The 24,547-nt window shown below is 32.6% G+C and overlaps 1 protein-coding gene across 8 annotated transcripts; it reads left to right on the top strand.

Moving 5' to 3' along the window:
* Positions 1-7,887: 7,887 nt before the first annotated feature.
* Positions 7,888-15,194, top strand: LOC128033670 (TOM1-like protein 9). 8 transcript variants are annotated; one of them, XR_008189659.1, is made up of 6 exons: positions 7,888-8,073; positions 8,206-8,397; positions 8,905-9,016; positions 9,334-9,438; positions 14,170-14,825; positions 14,961-15,194. XR_008189659.1 is itself a non-coding variant. In XM_052621601.1 (4 exons), coding segments are annotated over exons 1-3 (288 nt in total). In that variant the 5' UTR covers positions 7,902-8,075; the 3' UTR covers positions 8,999-9,016; positions 9,095-9,326. The 8 variants fall into 8 exon arrangements, 1 of the variants encoding a protein (XP_052477561.1); XR_008189655.1 differs by lacking the exon at positions 14,170-14,825 and having other exon boundaries at positions 7,905-8,073; XR_008189656.1 differs by lacking the exon at positions 14,170-14,825 and having other exon boundaries at positions 7,905-8,073; positions 9,334-9,462.
* Positions 15,195-24,547: the final 9,353 nt, after the last annotated feature.

Here is a 24,547-nt window from a genome sequence, read left to right as displayed (position 1 = left end):
TGCACAATATGGAAATTCAAATAAATTCAAGTTGTTTTTGCTTTTCTTTCAATTTAGACCCCGTACTAAAGTTTAGACTCATAACCAGATACACAAATCCGCCACCCTAAGTTGTTCGGCAACAATGGCTATCAGAGTATTCTACGACCCTCTAGGAATTGGGGCTAACATAATAATAATTGATCGACTTGGCCTTTTCTCCCTCGACCTTCTGGGAAATGGAGAGATCTAAATTCTTTGATATAAAGATTCTATGGTATATATCTGATTTAGGCTAACTTAGTGAAACAGGGTAAAAACCAAATTTCATGATCCATTTCAATTCCACTTTCATATAATTCTCATTTCAATTCTGTTTCATGTTCAAATCACATATCGCCTAATGTAAAATTAGGCTTCCAATTCAAAACATATTAATCATTTTCTTGCTCAATCATCTAAAATCATAATACTCAAATCCAAATCATAACCATGAATTTACTAATTTAATCATATAAAAGCATAGTATTCATCTCAAAACATAATTTTATAAATATTAACTAAATCATTCAAACTCATTTAAAACTCATAAAAATAAAATAAAATAAAACAAAACAAAATAAATATAACTGGTCATATTAAACTGAATATTCTAAAGCTTTATGTAATAAAAATAAGATATTAGCATAAACCAAGTTTTAATCGCTTTACTCCTTTTCTTCGCATTTTTCTTTCAAGATGTTTGCTTTTATCTACAATAAGAGCAATTCAATACGAAACAACATCATTAATCCATTCTAAAACTAAAAATAATAAAAACAAACTTAAATATGCATGATTATTCATATTGACAACTTAAGTTTTCTAGTCCAAAATTCGATATATTTCGGCTCGATTATCCATTTTCAATTCCGTCTTCACTAAAGTACTCACTGCTTCACAAGCTATCATTTAACACCAGTATTACACAAAGTGGCCAATGTTCTTCCCCTTTAACATGGCCAAATATACCAAATAAACTTTCCATCTTTTTTTTTTATTTCTTTTTCACACTTCTAACAAGCTAGAATTCATCTTCTAATCATTTCCTATCCAAAAATATACCTACTTCACTTAAGTTTTCTAAGCTTCCATCAATGCCCTTTAATGACAACTTTCAAAATACTTGATAAAATAAATAAAAACTATTGGTATATATATGTAGAGCAAGCTTCAAAGATTCAAAATTTTAAAAAAATTGAAGAAAAATCATACTTTATACTTGAATTTGAAGGAAAATAATTGAAGCAATTTTTTTCTTTCACCCCTTTGTTTGACGTGAAAAGAAAGAAAGATGAGAAAGATGTTATCTTTCTCTTTTTTATATATTATAATATTAATTATTAAATATTATTACTTAATAAAAATTATTTAAAAGCCATCATGAAACCATTGATTTTTAACTAATAGTGAAATTACTATTAAGTCCTTTCCATCAAAATAAAATAGGATAATTGCACTTTAGTCTCTATATTTTCTTACTTATTCAATTTAATCCCTAAACTCGATATCAATTTTAACTTAACCATATACTCCTACTAATAATCCTCTGTGTTTCCATGTCTGACAGTTTTCTCTAAAAACAATCATAATTTCTTATAATACTATTTATTTATAGATCATCTATTCAAGAATTTCTACCATAAATATTTTTTTTCTCTTTTTTTTTAAAAAAAGTGGGGATGTTACAACCATAACTACCAATATGACGAATGGATAGTGTGATGATGCTCCGACAAGATTCCAACCGGTCTAGCTTTTCCGATGATCTACAAAATAGAGAAAACAACTACGTAAGCAATTAGTGCTTAGTAAGTCCGTCTAAAGGAAACTTAAACTCCCCAAACATATTAAACTAGACAACCAATCACACTTTCATCATGTCATATGCCAAACTTCCTTTCTTATACACATCACTTCATAAGGTTAGTAAGTATAACATTACATGTAAGTACCAAGTAAATCAATGCATATACATAATAAATATTTAGAATTTATATATATCATACATCACATATATATCCGTTTCACATTCTTATCATTTGAATCCACATAGTTAATAGATAATAAGTAAACATAACATCTATGAAACATAACATATACTAAGAAATAAATTCCATGCGTATTTCATCTATCACATGATAAATTCTCATCCTTTTTATTTCATATATGCATATCTATCTTTTCATTTCATATGAACATTAGTAACATTAAGTTTAATACATGCCTTTCCAATAACCTTTACTTACCCGTTGAACCAAATAGAATCACATCGAATACTCGAGAATGCTCATACATAGTGTGCCTTTTCATATAACCATAACATTTCCAATAGTGCTCACACGAGCTGTGGAGAATTCGCAACAAATGCAGAACCTTAGCCATCAGCAGGACATCTAGGACCAACACCTGAAACTATATAATCCCTAATGACATGTCATTTGTATCCTAAGTATTCACAAGATTTAAACGGGACCTTTGTACATATTTAATTTTCTAAATTTCATTATAATATATAATTTCACACATGCTTCATGAAATACACATTTTCAATATACACATCCAACCTCTTTCCTTTCATTCCATTGTACCATTCCATTACACATTAAATGCAGTTCATATTTTTCATATATATACTTTAATTTTAATTATCTTCACAACTTAATCCATTATACCAAAATTAATACACAACTATCAATCTAATTATGCATATCACAAATATTAATTAATATTCCATCTAAAACAGTAATAACAAATTTAATCCTTATACGAACTTACCTCAATTAGAACAGTTGCTAAAACAAAGTCAACAACTAGTCCGGAACCTTAGCTTTTTCCTTGATTTAAATCCAATTGGAGCGTTTCTTGAGCTAAATAATATAAATTTATTTAATTAAATAATTCAAATAGCTGAAAATAATTACATCAAGCCTATAACACATTTTAATGTGAATTTACAAAATTACCCCAATATTTTTCCTTTTATTTAATTTAATCCTTAGACCCATAACTTGCAAATTTACCAATTTTAAAAGAGAACCCATGTTAGCCGATTTTCTTGGGGGATCCAAAACAGGTCCAAAACAACCCACATCTTTCACAAATTCACATTATTTCCCTTTAATTTTACTATTTAAACAATTTAATCCCTAACATTCAAAATCACTAAAAACCACTTAACAAAATACTCATATGTAGCTATCAACTTTAATAATTCATCCATTAAAATATAAAAACACCTCAAAATCATTCATGATAAATCCTTAAACCTTTAACAATTTTACAAATTGACCTTCGGGCTAGCTAGATTAAGATTAAGCTAATCTGAGCTCAAAAATATAAAATCACTAACAAATTGTTATTTGATCGGTTTAACTAATAGAAATTAACCATTTTAAACTATTAAACTTACAAAAAACCAACCAATATCATCCACTAAAAAAATATGGTATAATTACCATCCAAGTCCATTAATTTACCTTTTCATAGTTATTTGATCGGTTTAACTAATAGAAATTAACTTTTGCGACTTTTACAATTTAGTCCTTTTAATTAATTAAATATCTAAACATTAAAATTTCTTAACCAATTTTAATATGACCTAATAACACTCGTAAATATTTAATAAAATATTTACGAGCTCGATTATAAAACGAGGTCTCGATTCCTTATTTTTATAACCACTTGACTTTAAGGATTTACCACTTGAACCTAATTATTCGTTCAAATAACATAAATTATCAAATAAAAATTTATAATAATACTATATTTGATTAGGAAATAATAAATAATAATATATACGGACTCGTTCGTCAAATTTGTAGCTCCGAAACTACTATTTCTGACACCACTAAAAAACAGACTATTACAATATACTTTTCATTTCTTATTCACTAAAAGTAAACATTAGAACACATATTCATATTTGTATATCAAAGTCCATGACTGATACGACCACGCCCTGGGCACATTTTTGGACCAGCTCCATAAGTATTGCTTGCACACCCATGCGAGCTAAATTAGCTCAATTGCATCTCACTGAGCTTCGTTTAGCTCGTTTCCAGCTTAATGGGATCATTTTGCTCAATTTGAGTTTATTTTAATTCTTATAATTTTATTTGCTGAAACAAATTGAATAAGTTAGTTTATTTATTTATTCCAGCTCAAATAAGTGTTAGTATTAAATTTATTAAAATTGGACATTTTAATTAGGTGTTTTAAATATGTTTTATTTTTATGTTTTGTTAATGTGTCCTATTTCCATACATAGCATAAATATGTCTAGGCTCTTACATCTATTTAATATGTCGAATTTAATGCTGCCACTACATGTTATAAATGTGTCTGGATGAATTTAATGCCGCCACTACATGTTATAAATATGCTGGATGAATTTAATGTTGCTACTACATGTTTGGCGAATTTAATGTATGTTTTAAGGTGTCTAGCTGAATTTAATTGTCATTACATCATTTAAGTTGTTTTGCTACAACCGAATTTAATGAGGTTTAATTTATGTCTTGACCGAATTTATTTTGTGTCTGCAGGTAATTAATTCATTTGAAACAACTACTTAATGGCAAAGGAGACATGCATTTAAGTTCTTTGTTCTACATGCAAGGAACGTCATTAATTAGTTCTTGGTGCTTTTCATGTGGCCATTTAATGGATGATTTAATGGGTGCATGCTTGCCGAATTTAATGTGCAACAAAGACAAGCATCCAATGGGATGTTGAAGAAAGCATGTTGGAATTCATTAAAGAAGCTACTGCCGAATTTATGGGCCATATTGCATGTATTTATTTTGTCTTTAAATAAGAATTAAAGGTTTTTTTTAATTTGGTGCGAGAATTTGGGCATGGACGGCATTTAATTCTCTTGATTGCTCTCCTCCATGCATTCCTTCATGAACAACAAGGGTCTTTTGGGAGTTTCTTTTCACTTTCCAAGCAACTCAATTCACTCTTTAATTACCTTGGACGACGCCTTGGTGATAAATAAATTTTGCTATCTTTTGGCCATTCGGTTTCATGAGTTCACACACACAAGGTCGTTCCTATTTGATGTTCACACCATGGGTGTTGGAGATCCCCAAACGTCATTAAAATGGGCAAGTTGTTCACTCACAAGGAGGCTTCATTAAGGTGCATTCAACTTCATTGGCGAACCAAGACCTCTTATTCACTCACTAATACTTCCATTAATGTCCAGTGAATGGACTCCATCTAAAGCTACCCAATTGAATTCTTCATGCATGAAGCTTCCCAAAACGTCCTAAGAAGGTTCTTTGGAAATTTCCAAACCCTCTTTTGTTTTAATTTTGGTGACCATTCACATCTTATTAGTCCATTCACTACCTTAGGAATTTATATTATAAATAGTTGTTTTGTAATCATTTTGGGGTTAGACAATATATTTTAAAACTTATATGAAATTTGTTTACTTTGTGAGTTTGTGTTCAACTCTCATTGTTCTTCAAGGACCTGTTAGACTTATCAAGTAACCCTTGTGGCGTCAACCTGTTTTGTATTTCGAACTTATCACTTTGCACCCAAAGTGTGGCGTTCAAGTTATACCGAGGTTCCTATCAATATTGATAGTGGGTCGAGGTTGCGTTTCTATTACCTACCTTCCTAACCGTTACCATCTCAACCTAAGCATTCGTATAAGTTTCGGGATAACACACTTATATTGTGTTAGATCAACTTGAATACTTGGTTTTATGTTCACCTAACAATTTCCATTCATTCCATAACCTCTTTGAACCAAATTGAGCCTTTTATCTCTTCTTTCTTAACCTATTTTCGACAAACCTTAATATTACTCCAATTCACGATCGGGCACAACAACGACTCGGATTCATCAACGAGGCCGGGATCGTATCAATGACCTTCTGAAAACTGAGACTACTCAATCTGCATATCAATATATATCCACGACCCTCTGGAAAGAAAAAATTACCCACAACCTTCTGAAAATTGAAACTGTTTAATCTATATATCAATATATATCTATGACTGTCTAGAAATCGAATTGCCCACTACCCTCTAAAAATTAAATTACTCATGATCCTCTTGAAATTGAATACTAAATCGATATATCAATATATGTATATGACTCTTTAAAATTAAGACTAAATAAAATAACGATAATATTAGTTGACCTATAACGTACTAACTATACTTGAAACTCTCATCATTTAATAGAAATTTTCTAGTATTATTTAATGATAATTTTAATGATAATATCATATTCATCCTTCGAGCCTTCTTGAAAATTCCGTTTTAGTCTTAGTTAATAAAATTGTTATCCATTTTTTAGTAAAATCTAGTAGTTTACTTTTATTTTATTTACATGAATATTTGCAGTAATCACATGATAATATATTTTTATCAATGAAAGATATTATAACATTACAAGTCAAACCATATGTCTTAACCTAATATACTCTAATCTATTCAAAAGATTGCTACTATTTGTTAGCTTCACATTTATAAAGCTTAATCTTTTCTTGGACTAGATCATTGCTCTTTAATTACCACTACAGGAAATTAAGCTTTTAGTAGCGTTTGAACTAAAAATGCAGCAAAAGTTATACATTAGTGGCACTAATTGGAAAATGCCGTAAAAGGTTAGAGCTATAGCGGCGTTTATAAACGCCGCAAAAGGTCAAGCACTCATAAACGCCGCAAAAAGTCAAGCATTAGCAACATTTTTATCAGAAATGCTGCAAAATTCTTTTTATTTTAAAATGGCATCGTTTTGCTCCCTATATAATAATTCAATATAAAAATTGTAAAAAAAATTAAGTATTAGTAGCGTTTATGAGAAAAACATCGCAAAAGGTAAACAATAGCGACGGTTTTAAACGCCGCAAAAAATCATTTTATTTTAAACAAAACGATGTTGTTTTGCTCCCTGTATAATAATTCAATATAAAAATTGTAAAAATGTCAAGCATTAGTGGTGTTTATGAGAAAAATGCCACAAAAGGTAAGCAATAGCGGCGTTTTTGAGCAAATACAGTAAAAAATCATTTTATTTTAGGGTTTAGGGATTAAGGTTTAGGGTTTATGATTTTTTATTTGGGATTTAGTGTTTAGGGTTTATGGTTTTAGAGTTTATGGTATATGGTTAATAGATTAGGGTTGTGTTTAAAGTTTAGGGTTTTAGTGTTTATGGTTTAGGGTTTAAGGGTTATGAAAAAAACACCGCAAAAAATCATTTTATTTTAAAACAAAACGGCGCCGTTTTGCTCCTTGTATTCTCACCCATCATCCAAGTGGCCATCATGTATTCTTTTCAACAACTCATGCACTTTTTCATCCTCTTCTATTTATTATTTAACTTGTTTCTTTATATTAATTAAAATAAAATTTATTTTTAATTTAATATTAAAATTTTCAGAAAAATTAATGAAACGTAGAAAAATTTGAAAGTAAAAACATAGAAAATATATGTTAAAAATGAAAAAAATTAAAAGACTATTATTTAAAATAATTTTAAAGTTTTTGGGTATATAATGATTGTTTTTTTAATTTATATATTAAATAATTTCTTATATAATTATAAAAGAGATAATATTAACTTTATATATATTAAAATTATCATTATAATTTAAATTATTTAAGAGATAATAATTCAATATAAAAATTGAAAAAAATTCAAGCATTAAAGATGTTTATGAGAAAAACACCGCAAATGGTAAGCATTAGCAGCGTTTTTATTGTAAACGCCGCAAAAGGTAAGCAATAGCAGCGTTTTAATCATAAGCACGATCATTTTACTTTAAGTAAAACGGCGCCGTTTTTCCATAAACGCCGGTAATTCTTAATTTTGATTGAAACGAAGCCGTTTTATTTGTCTCCCTTTCTTCCCCGATTCCCTTTCTTTCTCAGCCTTTCGCCTGTTCTTCTATTTCTCTCCCCCGATTCCCTTTTCTTTCCCAATTCCCTTTTCTTTCCCGATTCCCTTTCTTTGATTTCCCGAAACCCTAAACACCGAGTTTCCCGACGCCTAGCCACTCTACCCAGCGGCGAACTCAGTCTTAGCAAGTATGTGAGGTTTTTGATGTTTTTTTTTGTTTGGGTTTGTTGAAATTTACTTCCTTTAATTTTCAATCGTTTTAAAATTTTAGAAATTTTAATTTGGGTTTCTTATTTCCTTTGGTTATCTATCTCTTGCAGGGATGAGTCACTTTTATGTCAAGCTTTAGCATTGAATGATGATTTGCAACGCGTACTAGCAAGGCATGAAGCAATAGCTTCAGGAACTCCTTCTCAAGCAAACAAACCTAAGCCTGAACCTGCAAAAGAACTTGTGAATGTCGATAGTCCACTAATTGATACTGGAGACAGTAGCAAGCAGTCTGAGGGGAGGTAATTAGGCTTCTTTGAACTGGATTGCATATGCAGGGATCTTGTGATTAAAATTATTGGTGTTTTGTATTTTAATCTTTTTTTTACAACTAACGTAGGAATATGCTTAGAATTGCAAGTTCTCTTTGTTATATATGCTGCATTATACTTCTTTTCCTAAGCAATATTACTGGTGGTAGCCATACAGTTCTCCTCGGCATCTTGGAACTTAATTACAAGTTTCTTTCATCTATTTGGTTCATTGAATCCTTGGTACAATTTGGTTCCTGGGTTTTTTGAAACTAATTGCTTATTGCAGATGCATGGCTATGTTGAAGTGGCAGTCTCTTGAACATTTTAGATCTAGTGATTAGTAGCGAATTTACCTCTATAAGGAGTGGCTGAGTTGCTTATAAAATGTTATGTTGCTGGGATTAACATTTAAATTTTTTTAATTTTGGGTTATCTAAAACCCTTCATCTTATATTTCCAGTAGCTTGAGCTTTAACTAACGGGGTTTTTTCACAGATCCACTTCAAGCACTGTTACAAGTTCACCATTTAATCAGTTACTGCTTCCTGCTCCTCCTGCAACTATTGGTTCAACTCAAGCTGCCATTTAATCACAGTGGCATTCCAGGGTATGATTGTTGTTTTTATTGAAGCATATAAAAGAACATATATGCTGCATTTTCTGCTTACATAGTTCTTCCTTCCAGCTCTGAATTGTTTGGACTTGAGCCTGCCCTGATGGCCTTGCCTGGTCTGCCCACAATGGGACAAAAGAAGTATTTGATAGCATGAATAGTATTTGATAAGCATATAAAGAACAGATATTTTCTTTAAATAAACGAATTTTTGTTTTCTATTTGCAAGCTTGTATAGGTAAATATTTGCTAGCACTTGATGTGTGTATCTACTGTACTGGGTTTATGAATGTTAATTTGCTTACTTGCAGGGTTTTGGTTTGGGGAACATTTAAGTTTGGGTTTGGAGATACGTAGTTATCAGCATTAGTTGGCAGATAACACTGTCCCAGTGCAGGTTGCAGTTCTTTGCCAAGGTGCGCTATCCTTTATAATACCTGGTACAGACTAAAATTAATGGTTGTTTTTCATTCCTGTTTTCGTCTTCGACCACTATCACATAAGGAGCTTGATATTGAAAAACAGAAGCATAATGCTTGGTATATATTTTCCAAATATTGTAGAATTAACACGAAAACACATATCGAATATTTTTATAAAACAAAAAACAAAGGGGTCACAATCCTTCTTATCCACTCTCCAACATTCGCTTTTTGCAGTAGTAAATTTATTAAAAAAAATTGTTTTGTTTTGCTTTTATTCGGTAGAAACAATGATTACATTTGATTTTAGTGGCATTTTTGTTTATTCCTTTTGGGTTAGGATAAAATCAAAGTGGTGAGGAGCACAGACATTCCCTTTTTTACATGTATTCATTTTCCTTAAGCTGCCAAAATAACAAGCTAAGGACTTCCAATTCTGTGAATTTTCTGAATAACTTTTTATTATTGTTGGGTGGGAAGAATGCTCTAAGTGTATGACTACTCAATTTGTTTAATTTAAACCAATTTTACTATTCCTCTTCTCTTGTCTCCATCTATATAAAATTCTGTCTTTTATTTTATTTTCCGGGAAAAACTAAAATGAGTAAAAAACTCTATTGTGGGTTTTCCAATAGATCAATAAAATAAATAGAGTGAAAATTATATTAAAATAAAAGTGAAATGATTTATGCATCCAAATAAGCGAATCTTGATATTTGTGAAAATGTTCCCCAAGTCATGATCAAAATGTTGAAAATTGCAGTCCAAAAATTTTTGTTGAACCCCACTAAAAATTATATTCATAAATAGATTCCATGATTTTGATCTAATTGAATAAATAAAATTAATATTTTAACTTTTATCACATTTAATATAAAACACAAAACATTATTTAAAGAAATTGGAATCCAATGAAGCAGTTGAAAACATCAAGTATTTATTGCCAATGATGTTTTAACACTTCATTGTCTTTTTACTTTATAATTTTAAAGTAACATATAATACTTTTACTTATTTTATTTTTATAATTTTAAATTATTTGTTAATGTAACGTATAATACTCTGTTAAATTATATTTTTATCATTTTATTTTTTATTTTTTATTTTTATAATTTTAAATTTAGCTAAAATAATAAGGATTAAATTGAAAAAAATATAAATATTAAGATCTAAATTTTAAAGTAATTGTTTTCTTAAAAATATTTTATATTAATTATTATCTCATGATAATAGCTAAATAAAAATTACAAATTAGAAGAGGAAGATGATAATAACTAAGTTTAAATGTTACTGTTTAAAAGTAAAAAGAAAAGAAAAAATGCTTACATAACTTTAAATAATCAATTTACATAACTTACATAAATATATACCATATCATAACTTACATAATTTACATGATACATAAATATGTATCATATTATAACTTCCATAAATATATATCATACCATAACTTACATAAAACTTTGGATCAAAATATATAAAATCACGTAAATTTGGGCAACACTATTGTTTTCTCTACTCTTAATTATACTTATGGATAAACAATTTACTTAAATTAGTTTACACCCATTAGATACTTGATATGTATTATCTATTTTAGTACAATGACATGATTTAAATCAATTTAGAATACTTAAGTAACTGTAATTTATTGTCAACTTTAGACTTCAAGAACTACGAAATTGATAAGAGCTGGATGAATTTGTCAAGGGTAAGCAACGACTATCGAAATGGAGTACAAACTTTTCTAAATTTTGCATTTCAAAATGCAAGCCAAGAGAATATGATTCTTTTCCCATGTAATAAGTGTGGCAACATCAATTGACATATTCGTTAAGTTGTCTATGAATATCTAATTGTTCATGGCTTTATTCAGGGGTATAAAAATTGGATTTTTCATGGAGAGTGTACACCTCGTAGAACCTTTTCAATGATTAACCCGACTTATCCTCATAATGCTTACCATCAGTCTGTTAAATAAGATGACATGAAAGGTATGTTGTGGGATTCATTTAATATGCGTAGTCATGATTTGCAATCGTTTCCACCTGAAATTATTGCATTCGATGATTATGATATTGGTGGAAAGGCTTTTACCAAAACGGGAAGAAGTGTACCTGATGAAGAGCCAAATGGAGAAGAGGCGAAGTTCTACAAGTTACTTAATGAAATGAATGAAGAACTTTATGAGGAATCAAAATTTTCAAAAATGTCCTTCTGCATTCGTCTTTTTCACTTAAAATGTTTGGGAGCGTGGACCGGAAACTCTTTAACACTGCTGTTAGAGTTTTTGAGAGATGTTTCCGTTTGCGGAAATTCCTCATTCATGCAAAGATTTGAAGAAATTGATAAAAGATTTAGGCTTTGGTACGAAAAAATTCATAGTTGCCCAAATGACTGCATGGTGTATTTGGGTGATCGGAAAATCTTGTCATATTTGCGGTAAATCTCGTTGGATGAATAGGAATACAGAGGATATGAATGAGGATGAATGTGAGGCACAGTCAAGAAAGAAGCCAATAAAGATTTTGCGATAATTTCCACTAATACCAAAGCTTCAAAGGCTTTTCATGTCGTCAAAGACAGTCGAGTCTATGAGGTGGTATCATGATTAACTAACCGACAATTGATTATTAAGGCATCCTGTAGATTCTTTAGCTTGGAAATCATTTGACAGTAAATTTCCAAGCTTTGCAAGTGATCTTCGGAATGTGAGGCTTGGGCTAGCATCTGATGGATTTAATCCTTTTAAAATCATGAGTACTTAGTACACTACTTGGCCTATAGTGCTTGTTCCTTACAATTTGCCTCAGTGGATTTGAATGAAGTAATCTTCTTTTATCTTATCTATGATTATCTCTAGAGAGAAAGGTCCCAGAAATGATATTGACATTTATATGCAGTCACTTATTGAAGAGTTGAAATAGTTATGGGCGGGTGTTGAGATATATGATGTCTTGAAAAAGGAGAAATTTTATTTACGTGCAGCTTTGTTGTGAACTATTAATGATTTTTCGGCTTATGTCAATTTATCTGGTTGGAGTACCAAAGGATGATATGCTTGTCCTTGTTGTGTGGCGCAAACATATTCGAAGTGGTTATATAATGGGAATAAGTTCTCTTAGATGGGGTATCGTCGGTGGTTAGATGAAAATCATAGATTTAGATTTCAGAGGACTTTATTTGATGGTACTAAAGAGTTCAGAGAAGCTCTTGAGCAGACCATTGTATCTGAAATCTTGTTCATGTTAAAAGATATCAATTTCAGTTATGAGAAGATGAATCAACCACCCAACACGCAAATAAAGAGAAGATCGAAGGAGGCGTATATTGGCGATGTTGACCGACAGATTGATGATGAATCTGATGAAGAGGATGATCTTAATGAGGCGGACTTGTGGAAAAAAAGGAAGTATTTTTTTGAGTTGCCTTATTGGGAGTATCATATTTTGCGACACAATCTTGATGTCATGCATATTGAAAAGAATGTTTGCGAGAACATTATTGAGACAATTCTGAATGTCGATAGAAAATCAAAATACAATCTTCAAAGTCGATTTGATCTAGTTGACCTGGAAATTCGCGTGATCTTCATCCCTAAGTGCTTCCAAATGGGAAATATCAGTTGTCGCCTTTTATTTTTGCAATGTCAAAGAAAGAAAAAGAAGTGTTCTGCACGGTGTTGAAGAATATAAAAGTCTCAGATGTGTATGCATCAAATATATCTCGATATGTGAGTCTTAAAGATCAAAAATTATATTCCCTAAAATCACATGATTATCAAATCTTGATGCAAGATTTACTGCCAGTTGCTTTACGGTGTTGTATGTCAAAAAAGGTGATGTCCTGTATAATTGAACTATCCAATATAATGAAAGCTATTTGTGACAAAGTTTTGATTGTTGAAGAACTTGAGAAATTACAAGATCGAGCCGCCTTGACTTTATGCAATTTGGAGAAGATCTTTTCTCCATTCTTCACTATTATGGTGCACTTGCTAATCCATCTCCCTCATAAAGCAAAACTCGTTGGACCGGTTTTCTATCGGTGGATGTATCCTATAGAAAGGTGTTAATTTATTTTTAAAGTTTTCATTCATTCATGAATATACCTTTAGTTACAACTTTTGATAATGCTGTATATCGTGTTTAGGTTCCTATGTAAGTTGAAGTCTTATTGTCGTAATAAGTGTTAACCAGAAGGATTAATTGTTGAAGGTTACTTGGCAGAGGAGTGTATGACTTTCTGTTCTAGATATTTAGAAGATGTTGAAACAAGACTGAATAGATCAAGTAGAAATGATGGGTTCACTAATCATAACTTAACTGAAATTTATTTATTTCGAAGTTACGGAGAACCAATCGGTAAAGTTGAAATTGCACATTTAGATGATAAATCTTTGGTACAAGCACATCGATATGTTCTTTTTCACCACGATTTAATTGAACCATTACGCAAGTAAGTTTTAGAATTTGATAAATATTCATCTTTTTAATTTGTTTGCCTTTTAACCAAGTAATCCACTTTTTAACATAGCGAGTACAAATAAGTGTTGAGATCTCGTTCACGCTCCCGAAGATTACAACATCGAGAGATTTGTAAGTTATTCACAAAATCTTTTCATGAATGGTTAGGACAAATGGTATGCAACTGAAGTTTTCATTGACAAATAATAATATTTTCTCATAATATTTATAATTAATCAATTTACTTTCGATTCAATAGGTTTGGAGTGGAAAGGACGTCAATGACGAAGTTAAATGGCTTTCCCAATGTCCGAATAGAGTAGTAAAAAGATATAGTGTCTTCCTCATCAATGGATTCAAGTTTTATACAAAATCTCGCGAAAGATCGAGGATTCAAAATTGTGGAATAGTTGTTAATTCTTCAATTACAAGTTATGCTAGTGCTAGAGACAGTAATCCTGTTGAGGGAAATGTGGAGTATTACAGACTTCTTACTGACATTATTGAGTTGGATTACTATGGAAAACGGAAGGTTGTCTTATTTCGATGTGATTGGACTGATGTTAATACTACTCGCGAAATTAAAAAAAGATCAATTTGGTTTTACAATTGTGAACTTCTCTCGATTAATTCACACTGGAAAACAATTGATAGACGAGCCATATGTATTTTCTTCTCAAATCAAACAAGTTTTTTACTCGAAAGATCCAACTGATGAGGGTTGGTACGTTGTACTCCGTAACATCCATAGAGACTTGTTTGACATGAGCAATGGAAGTAGAGATGACATCGACGAAAGATCAGAAACTTTGTCTTTTCCAGAACAAAACTTAAATGAAACTATCCCTAATACTAGTACACAATTTCTATGGGTTTGCCAGAATGTGGATGAAGATATTTACGAATCATGACGTAGTAAGATTTTACAATTTTTTAATTATATGTAATATTATAATTTAAATCTTGATATTGTTAAATATTTCAACTATTTATATGTACTATTATTGTTGTAGTTAGTTACTAATATTTCAACTATTTTGTGTATTGCAGATAAAATGCCTAGAAGATGATTGCGAGATTTTAGTATTATTCAAAATCCTCCAAATTCAGAAGAAACAAATAGTGAACAATAGACTGGTATTAGATCTTCGAATGTTTCGAATACAGCTTATGAACTTGCAAAAATTCAAAGTAATGTTAACTTTAATTTACATGCATGTTGACTTTTATTATTGATTTATGTTTCAAATTATTATATTATAATATACCATTTTTCAGCTGAAAGTGATGAGACACGCAAAACTTGAGGACGTACACTATTAAAATATTTATACAAGTTAAATTTTGTCGAGCGTGTCAAAGTAGGTTGAGGGAGTAAAATTTGGGGGGGGGGAGGAGGAAATAAATGGGAGGAGTAAAATTTTAGGAGGGAAATATTCAAAAAAAAAAAAAAAGGGGGAATGAATTTGGGGTAAAGGGGGGTTGGATGGGAGGGGAGCAAAAGTTATGGAGGGAAGTAGGAGAGAGTAAAAGTTTTGGAAAGAAAGTGAAGAGGTTTAGGAGTTTGGGGTAATAATGTAAATTATTATAGTTTGATGTTTGGTTTATTCTAAATATTCGAATTCGAAAACCAAACTTGATTCGAACTCAAAATTAAAAAAAAAATCGAGTTGACTCTAACTCGATTCGTTTAACTCGAAATTTAAAATTTTTTTTGATTTTTTCGAGTTGTATCGAGTTTTACTCACCTTTAGACCCAGCTAGAAACACAAAGATAACGTGTATGGTGACCCGGCCAGATATGATCTTCAACCAAATAATTTGTATTTGGACTGAAAATATTTTAAAAATAAATAATAATTGAAATTTCGGAAATTCTGAAATACTAAATATCATGATTGCTTGGTTTACTTGAAAATACAAAATTTATTTGATAACTTGACAGTTTAAAAACAATAATTTGAATAATAAATGTAATACTAAAATTTAGAAATTTGTTTTGTCAAAATCGATTACTGAAACTTAAGAAAGTCAAAACATAATAAATCATCATAAATTAAACATATTTTTTGGGTTAACAGTGTAAACTAGCCTATTTTAGGGCTTTATATTTCTTGGCAAAAATCTCATGACAGATAGTAATATCAAATGAAAGAACAATTTTCGTATTCTGAAAAAAATCTAAATTTTGAAACAAATGAAAACATATACATAGATTTTGATTGTGTCAGAGTTAGCTACTCGAAACTATAAAAAATCCATACATTAGAAACTTTGAAAATTATTTTCTTCTAAATTACTCGGTTGAAATGAGTGCCACATATGCCATTTGAAAGTTCTTTATTGGGTACCAAAAATGTCACCCCAACCTCACTGGAAAGTCACCGAAATTCGACAAATTATTAAACTACTCCAAATAATTACATGAGTCTTTTTTATGAAAAATAGATTAAGAAAACAAGAATTTCAATAAATATAAAACAAAACTTACCTTGCTAAAATTTACCATCGAGTTACACATTCTCTTTGTAAGGAAAAGATAACCAACCTATTAAAAAATTTCAAATAATCGAAACGAAATAAAAAATAAATTATAAAACGTCTGAAATTAAAATTTCTATCCACATTCAATCTTCGTAAAAGACATGTAAATAATTAAAAAATTCGAAAATGGAAAAATCTACACTCTGATAATGCTTACTCAGTTCTTATTTCAAAATGTTAATTTGACGAATGGTCTGTGATTGGAGGTGTTGGTGATTAAAAGTGCTCGAGCTAAGGTTTGGCTGGATGTATACCAACACTACTCGTATCTTTTCATGTTTAGATGATTCTAGATTTGAGTTTAAAACATTGCTTAAACTTCGATATTTAACTTAAGCTGGGTTAAACATGTTTATTTTATTTTAAAATTATTTTCAACATGTTATTTTTATTTCACATTGAGTAATTACTTATATGTTTCTTTCATTAAATTCTTAAAAGTGAACAATTTAACTTATTTTTATATTTTATATGATAATATTATTTATTTAATCTTTTATGTGATGTAAACTACAAACTATATAAAAACAATTTTGAATTTGTATATTTCTCTAAAAGATACTCATCTTTCAACATTAGCTTACATCTTTTCTTGGAAAACTTTCAAATATTTGTAGTGTTTCAATAATTATAAATGAAATATGTAATTAACCAAACAGATAAATATTTTGATTATTGGTCAAGAGTTATATCACTTGATTTTTGACAAAAATTATAACTATTCAAACAATATTACTTGAATAGTTATAGTATTAGATGAATAATTATATATCTTTTTAAATATGTTATTAGGAATGAGATTTCATTTGGAAATTATATCAATAAGTTCTAAAAATTCTTTCTATCTTTCCTCCATATTCTAATATTACTAGATTGTTTTATAAAGAATTGCTGTAGAAATTGTTTATAAAAATTGATTTTCTTGTTATACATTGCTCAGTGCTTAGTAGACTATTTTTCCCAGTGCAAAACGTAAATAGACATCAGGTGTCATTGTATCATCAAGGTTTATTTGCTTGAAATTCATTTGCACACTGAGTATAGGTAGGGGTGAACAGAATCTTTAAGATAATGGTTTGATACACACCTTGGAGTCTTGTCCTATTTCTTCATTATCTGTTTAAATTTCATTTGTGTGTTCAAGATTTTCCTCACCATAGTTTTATACTAACAATTTTAAGGTTCTAATTTCATGATGACTACTACAACACACGAAAGTGGAACACTAAGGGAGTTGGCTTCCAACTTTGTCAAACTTGATTGGTTTGATGGTGGCAATTTCTGACAATGGCAGAAAAAGATGCACTTCTTATTATCAACTTTGAAGATTGTCTATGTTTTGGATACTCCAAGACTAGAAGAGAATGAAAACGAATTTGATGTTGCAACCCAAGAAAGACAAAAATGGGACAATACTGATTACTTGTGCATAGGCCACATATTGAATGATTTATCCGATGGTTTGTTTGACACCTACCAAAATGAGGTTGTAACACCCTAAACCTGGCCTAGACGTTATGATCGAATCTGGAAATGTTACGAGGAGAAATTAAAAATCTGACCTTCTCATTTTGAAAACATCGCATACCTTTGTTACTTAAAGAGCCCACTTATTTAAAAATGTGTTGTTGTACTTATCAGTTGAAAAACATCAATTATTTACATTTTCAAATCAATCAAATTATTTGCAACAGAAATTCTTAAGTCGTTATATTTTGAAAAAAATCGAGTTTTGTTTTCTCGAAAATGGTTGATCACATAAGACAGTTGTTTTTGTAAACCATTTTATCAAACGTCATGCTAGAAATCTCAAATTGAAATCCAAATCCAAAATACACCCAAAAGTCAAGAGAGTCCAAAATTACACAACTCTCAAACCAAATTTTTAAATAAGCAAATTTATGTAATTACTATTTTACAAAACCGTGGGCATATTTGAGCTCTTGTCACACTGACCCGCCTAAGTCTAAGTGTTACCTGAAAGTAACAGATACAGAAAGTGAGTTTTAAAACTCAGTGTGTAACTCAACAGAAACAGAATCTCAGATTCAATTGTAAGGCAGAACAGATACAGACTTATTTCATAAACAGAATTAGATTCATGTCAGAATAGTATAGATATAGACATGTATAATCCTACCCCCATCCTCTACACACCAGCTCCGACCATCACAACACGCCATGTGGGGTATAAAACACCCACCTAGCCCTACACACCATATAGTCTCCGTACGACACTTTTCAGAGTAATCGCAGTTGTACTACCAGTATATCGGTGAGATATCGCCTCACACAGAACACTTCCTCCACATAATACATATCCTGCCCCATAGCCAGATACAGATAGTAATAACAAATACCAGAATTAATATAACATGCATGCTCGTATAACACATATTAAACATGCTTATACATAACATAACAGATCATACATAAAACATTACACTACACGAATATAGACGTTATTCACGTCAATTTCAACCTAACAGATTAGGAGATTTCGTGCTTTCAGGCTTATACCACATATACCGACCTTACGGAAGGCCCACAGTCGATCGGGACGACATGTACGACCTTAGGCTCAAATTCTAAAATTTGAGCCCACACACTCGTGTGGCCCATACGGCCTAAAACGGCTTGCCCGTGTGGGCCCAGACAGCCCAAAATAGCCTTGCCCATGTGGCCCACATGACTTGGCACACGGCCCACACATGTCCATGTGCCCACAAGACCTAAAATGGCCTAGGTTGTGTGTTACACATAGCCTTGCACACGCTCGTGTGTCGTACACGGGCTTACTGCATGGCCTGGCACACAGCCGTGTGGCGTTGACAAGCTCCAATTTTGGCTTTCGCCGTTTATTTTTTTTGAGTTTCTTGTTACATACCTTGTATTTTGAGAAAATGATCCCAAACACAACTAATTTTAGTAATAATTTACGAAATTTCACTAATAATCAACCACAATCGAACTAGAATGGCCCTACAAAAACACATCCTCACATTAACCGTTGAATGAACCGCTACCACACTAATCCTAAGGCACTGGAAGAACAACCAACTGCTCTCGATCCCCACCTAATAGTGTGTAAATTATTAGATTAAACGACTCACACCCTAATTCACTAAAAGATCACAACACTCTAACCAAACGAAAACAAGAACCCAAACTTTCAAAATATCACCACTTACTCGATGATTCAATAGCAGCAACGACCACCAACAATCATAATAGAAAATCCAAAGAATGAAATCAAGATTAAAAAAAGAAAGACACATAAAAATTGAAGAAAGAGAAAGAAGGAATAAAAACCAAGAAATCAAAGAATGAAAAAGCTAGCACATGGGAAAAAATAACATGAATAGTGGGTTCTTATGGGGAAACAAACGTGAAGTAAAATTGGGCTATTTTTGGGGAAAAATAAAAATACTGCAGTCAAATAAAAATAAAATATTTTGCTGAACAAACTTCTACAACTAACCCAACTCATCAAAATTTAAATTTACCCCAAACTCCACTAGTAAGCAACTTATATTAAATGAAGTAAAAATAAAGCCACTTTGCTCACGTAAGGATTCGAACACAAGACCTTAGAACAAGCTAACACCTTACCACTTGAACCAGTGGATTTATTCTAATATGAGTTAACCGAAAATATGATATAAGCAAAAAAATTAAGGATAAGGTTAGGAGCAAACAAAATAGCCAAATTTTCAAAAGTGCGACTTGAACCCTTAATCTCAAACCCAAAATCAGAATACTTAGCCAGTGTAGTCGATACATATTTACAACATAATTCATAAAAACAAAATTTAAAAAATCTAGGTGTTACAACTCTATCCTCTAAAAGAAATTTTGACCTCGAAATTTACCTGATTCAAATAGATGCGGATACTGTTGACGAATCGAGTCCTCAAGTTCTCATGTGGCTTCATCTGTGCCATATTCCGCCACAGAACCTTAACTAATGGAATAGATTTCCTCCTTAAGACATTAACATCTCGATCCAAAATTTGAACCGACTCCTCCTTAAACATCAAATTCAGTCTAACCTCAATCTCCTCAATAGAAATAACATGAGACGGGTCTAATCGATATCGCTTCAACATTGAGATGTGAAACACATCATGGATAAGGTCTAACTCTGGAGATAGCTCTAACTGATACGCGACCGATCCCATATGTTTCAGAATCTGATACGACCTAATGAACCTAGGGCTCAACTTGCCATTACGTCCAAACCGTAGAACCTTCTTCCATGAAGATACCTTAAGAAACACAAAATCACCCATGAAGTACTCAATGTCCCTAATTTTTAGATCTGCATAGGACTTCTATCTATAGAAAGCCGCCTTAAGACAATCCCAAATCAGTCTAACTTTATCCTCAGTCTCAGAAACCAACTTAAAACCCAAAACCCGTCGTTCACCTAACTCAGTCCAACACAATAGAGTACGACACTTACGACCATACAAAGCCTCGTAAGGTGCCATTTGAATACTGGACTAGAAGCTATTATTGTAGGCGAACTTGACTGACGGTTGAAAATCCTCCCAACTACCTCGAAAATCAATCACACAACTCTGAAGCATAACCTCTAGTATCTAAATCACCCTTTCAGATTGACCATCTGTCTGAGGATGGAACGTAAAACTGAAGTCCAATCTCGAACCCAGAGCTTCCTGAAGTTTCTTCTAAAATCGAGATGTAAAGCGAGGATCTCTGAAACATATAACTTGATCAATTTCTATAAGGAGTAATCTGTCCTGACAGGAATGAAGTCGACTGACTTGGTCAACTGATCCACGATGACCTATACAGAATCCTTCTTAGTAGGTGTTAAGGGCAACCCAATAAAGAAGTCCATAGTCACACATTCTCATTTCCATAAGGGAATCTTAACGGGTTGAAGCAAACCTGAAGGCAACTAATGCTCAGCCTTAACTTGCTGGCACGTTAGACAACGAGAAACAAAATCTGTTACCTTCCGTTTCAAATCAGGCCACCAATAAAATTCGTGAAGATCCCAATACATCTTATTTCCACCAAAATGCATATCATAAGGGATACTATATGCTTCCGTCATAATAGACTACCTCAAATCAAGGTCACTAGGTACACAAACCCGTCCTCAAAAACATAAAACCCCATCACTATTCAACCCAAAATCAGACGTACTGCCATTTTTTACTTCACGGAAAAACAGAACCAAAGAATCATCACCCAACTATTTATCCCGAATCTGATCAATCCAACTCGGCTTAACTTACAACTTCGCTAACAAACTCTCATGATCAAATAGACTTAGGTGAGAAAACGTCACCATCAAATCAGACATTACTCTACGACTAAGAGCATCGACCACCATATTGACCTTATCGGTGTGATACTTAATACTGTAGTCGTAATCCTTAAGTAGTTCGACCCATCTACACTGCCAAAGGTTTAACTCCTTTTGGGTAATAAGATACTTGAGGCTCTTCTGATCACTGTAGATGATACACCTCTCACCAAATAGATAATGTCTCTAAATCTTTAAGGCAAAGACAACGGTAGCTACCTCGAGGTCGTGCGTCGGATAATTCCCCTCGTGTGACTTAAGCTGTCGAGACACATAAGCCACAACCTTTCCATCTTACATCAGTACACAACCCAAACCGACATGAGATGCATCACTATATACCACAGACTCCTTACCAGATTTAGGCTATGTAAGAATAGAAGCCTGAGTCAAAATAGATTTGAGCTTTTCAAAGCTTGATTGGTGCTCACCAGTCCAGACAAAAGGGGTGTTCTTACGCAATAGCTTAGTCAGAGAAACTAGAGTTAACGAGAACCCCTCGAAAAATCTCCGATAATAGCCTATAAAACCCAAAAAATTACGAATCTCAGAAACATTCTTAGGCTGTTTCCAATCAAGCACAGCCTCAATATTTCTCAGATCAACTCGAATTCCCACTACAAAAACCACATGTCCTAGAAAAGTCACTTTGCTCAACCAGAATTCACACTTACTCAACTTAGTGTAGAGCTATTTCTTTCAAAGTATCTGAAAGACTATTCTAAGATGTTTGTCATGATCATCTTCGGTCTTAGAGTATACCAGAATATCATCGATTAAGACCACAATGAATCAACCCATATACGACTGGAAAACTCGGTTCATAATATCCAGAAATGCAGCTAGAGCATTCGTCAAACCAAAGGGTATGACTAGGAACTCGTAGTGCCCATAACGAGTCCTAAAGGTAGTCTTATGAACATTAACCTCCTTAACCTTAAGCTCATGATACCCAGAGTGGAGATCTATCTTAGAAAATGCAGAACCCTACGAAATTGATTAAACAAGTTGACGATTCTCAGAAGTGGGTACTTATTCTTCACTATTAACTTGTTTAACTGGCGGTAATCAATATAGATTCTCATGTTACCATCCTTTTTCTTTACAAACAAAACTAGTGCCCCCACGGTGACACACTAGGGCGGATGAACCCACTATCCAAAAGCTTCTGAAGCTCAGCCTTTAACTCTAAAAGCTCTTTCAGTGCCATACAGTAAAGAGCGATGGACATCAGAGCTGTACCTGGCAGAAGCTAAATACCGAATTCAACATTCCAATTTAGAGGTAAACCCAGTAATTCCTTGGAAAAAAAATCCAAAAATTCTTTAACCGTTCGAATATTCTTAACAAACGAATCCACAAAGGTTGGATTACTCACATAAGCCAAGTACGCTTCACACCCTTTCCGAACCAATTTTTCAGCCACAAGAGTGAATATCACATTGGATAAGTAATCCCGTCACTCGTCAATCATAATCACTTCCACATCACTCTCAGATCTCATAACTACCCCTTTAGTAGCACAATCTAAACTGACTTGATGCTTCACGAGCCAATCCATTCCCAAAATCAGATCAAATTCTTTAAACGGTAGCTCCATTAGATTAGCCAGAAACATAACCCCTTATACCTCCAACGATACATTCCTATACAGTCTATTTACTTGAACAGAATGACCCAACAGACTAAGTATATAAATCTCACAGGAAGTGCTCTCAACAAGAATCCCTAAGTTTATAGAAACAGAACTAGCTACATAGGAATGTGTTAACCCTATGTCTATCAGTGCAAAATAAGAGGCATCAAAAATAAAGAACGTACCCGTAATCACATCAGCGACGTCTCTGTCCTCACGATGTCTAGCAGCATAAACCAAGGCTGCCCCACCTTAGTTTGATTAGCACCTCTGCCTAGTGCTCTGTATCCTCTACCCATACAATTACCACCCCTAGCTGGACCACAACCCTTAGGCGGCCGCTAAACTGCCCTCTAAGGCTGAACAAAACCTGAAGCTGGAGCTTACATCTGATCAGAACGCTGTGGGAAATCTCTAATACGGTGCTCCATCAACGCACAACGTAAACACACTCCTAGCCTCCTCCAACACTCACCCGGATAGCGTCTATCACAATCAGTACACGGCAGAGCCATAGTAGAAGTTACTGGGACCCCAACTTTAGAAGTCCCATCAGATCTGGCCCGTTTCTTAGGCCTCTAAGCAAAATTAGAGGGCTCCAAATCCCTCTTATTCTTACCCCTCTTACGGTCTCTATTATAGTTCCCAATGCACTTAACCTCTTCGGTAATCTTCGCATTGTCCATAAAAATAGTGAACTCCCACTCCCTTTGAGGAGCTATCAGAATTCTAAGACTATCTCTTTGACCATCCTCAAAATGGACACATTTCTCATACTCAGTCGCCACCATCCTACAAGCATAGCGGCTCAATCTTAGAAATTCAGCCTTAAACTCGGCCACAGTCCTATCCCCCTGAGTGAGATTCATGAACTCCCATCTATGAGCATCCATATAACTCACCCCCACATATTTACTTCGAAAGATGGTATTAAAATATTCCCAATTAATTTGATTCGGCTGAGTACTCTCCTCAACCATTAACCACCACTGATACGCCTCATCGTGAAGTAGAGATACTGCACCTTTCAATTTCTACTCAGGGGTGCATTCAATATCATCCATTATCCTCTCGGTGGCCTCCAACTAGTATTCGGCCACAGTCGGGGCGGCTCTA

Source organism: Gossypium raimondii, chromosome 10 (genome assembly GCF_025698545.1).
Source record: "Gossypium raimondii isolate GPD5lz chromosome 10, ASM2569854v1, whole genome shotgun sequence".
Lineage (NCBI taxonomy): Eukaryota > Viridiplantae > Streptophyta > Magnoliopsida > Malvales > Malvaceae > Gossypium > Gossypium raimondii.
Note: the sequence above shows the minus strand (reverse complement) of the source record. Positions and strands in the feature narration are given on the sequence as shown.

Bases quoted from the DNA above. Each gene is read 5' to 3' on its own strand.
- LOC128033670 (XM_052621601.1), top strand. The intron at 8,398-8,904 runs GTAATTAGGCTT...GTTTTTTCACAG, and splicing joins AGCAAGCAGTCTGAGGGGAG to ATCCACTTCAAGCACTGTTA.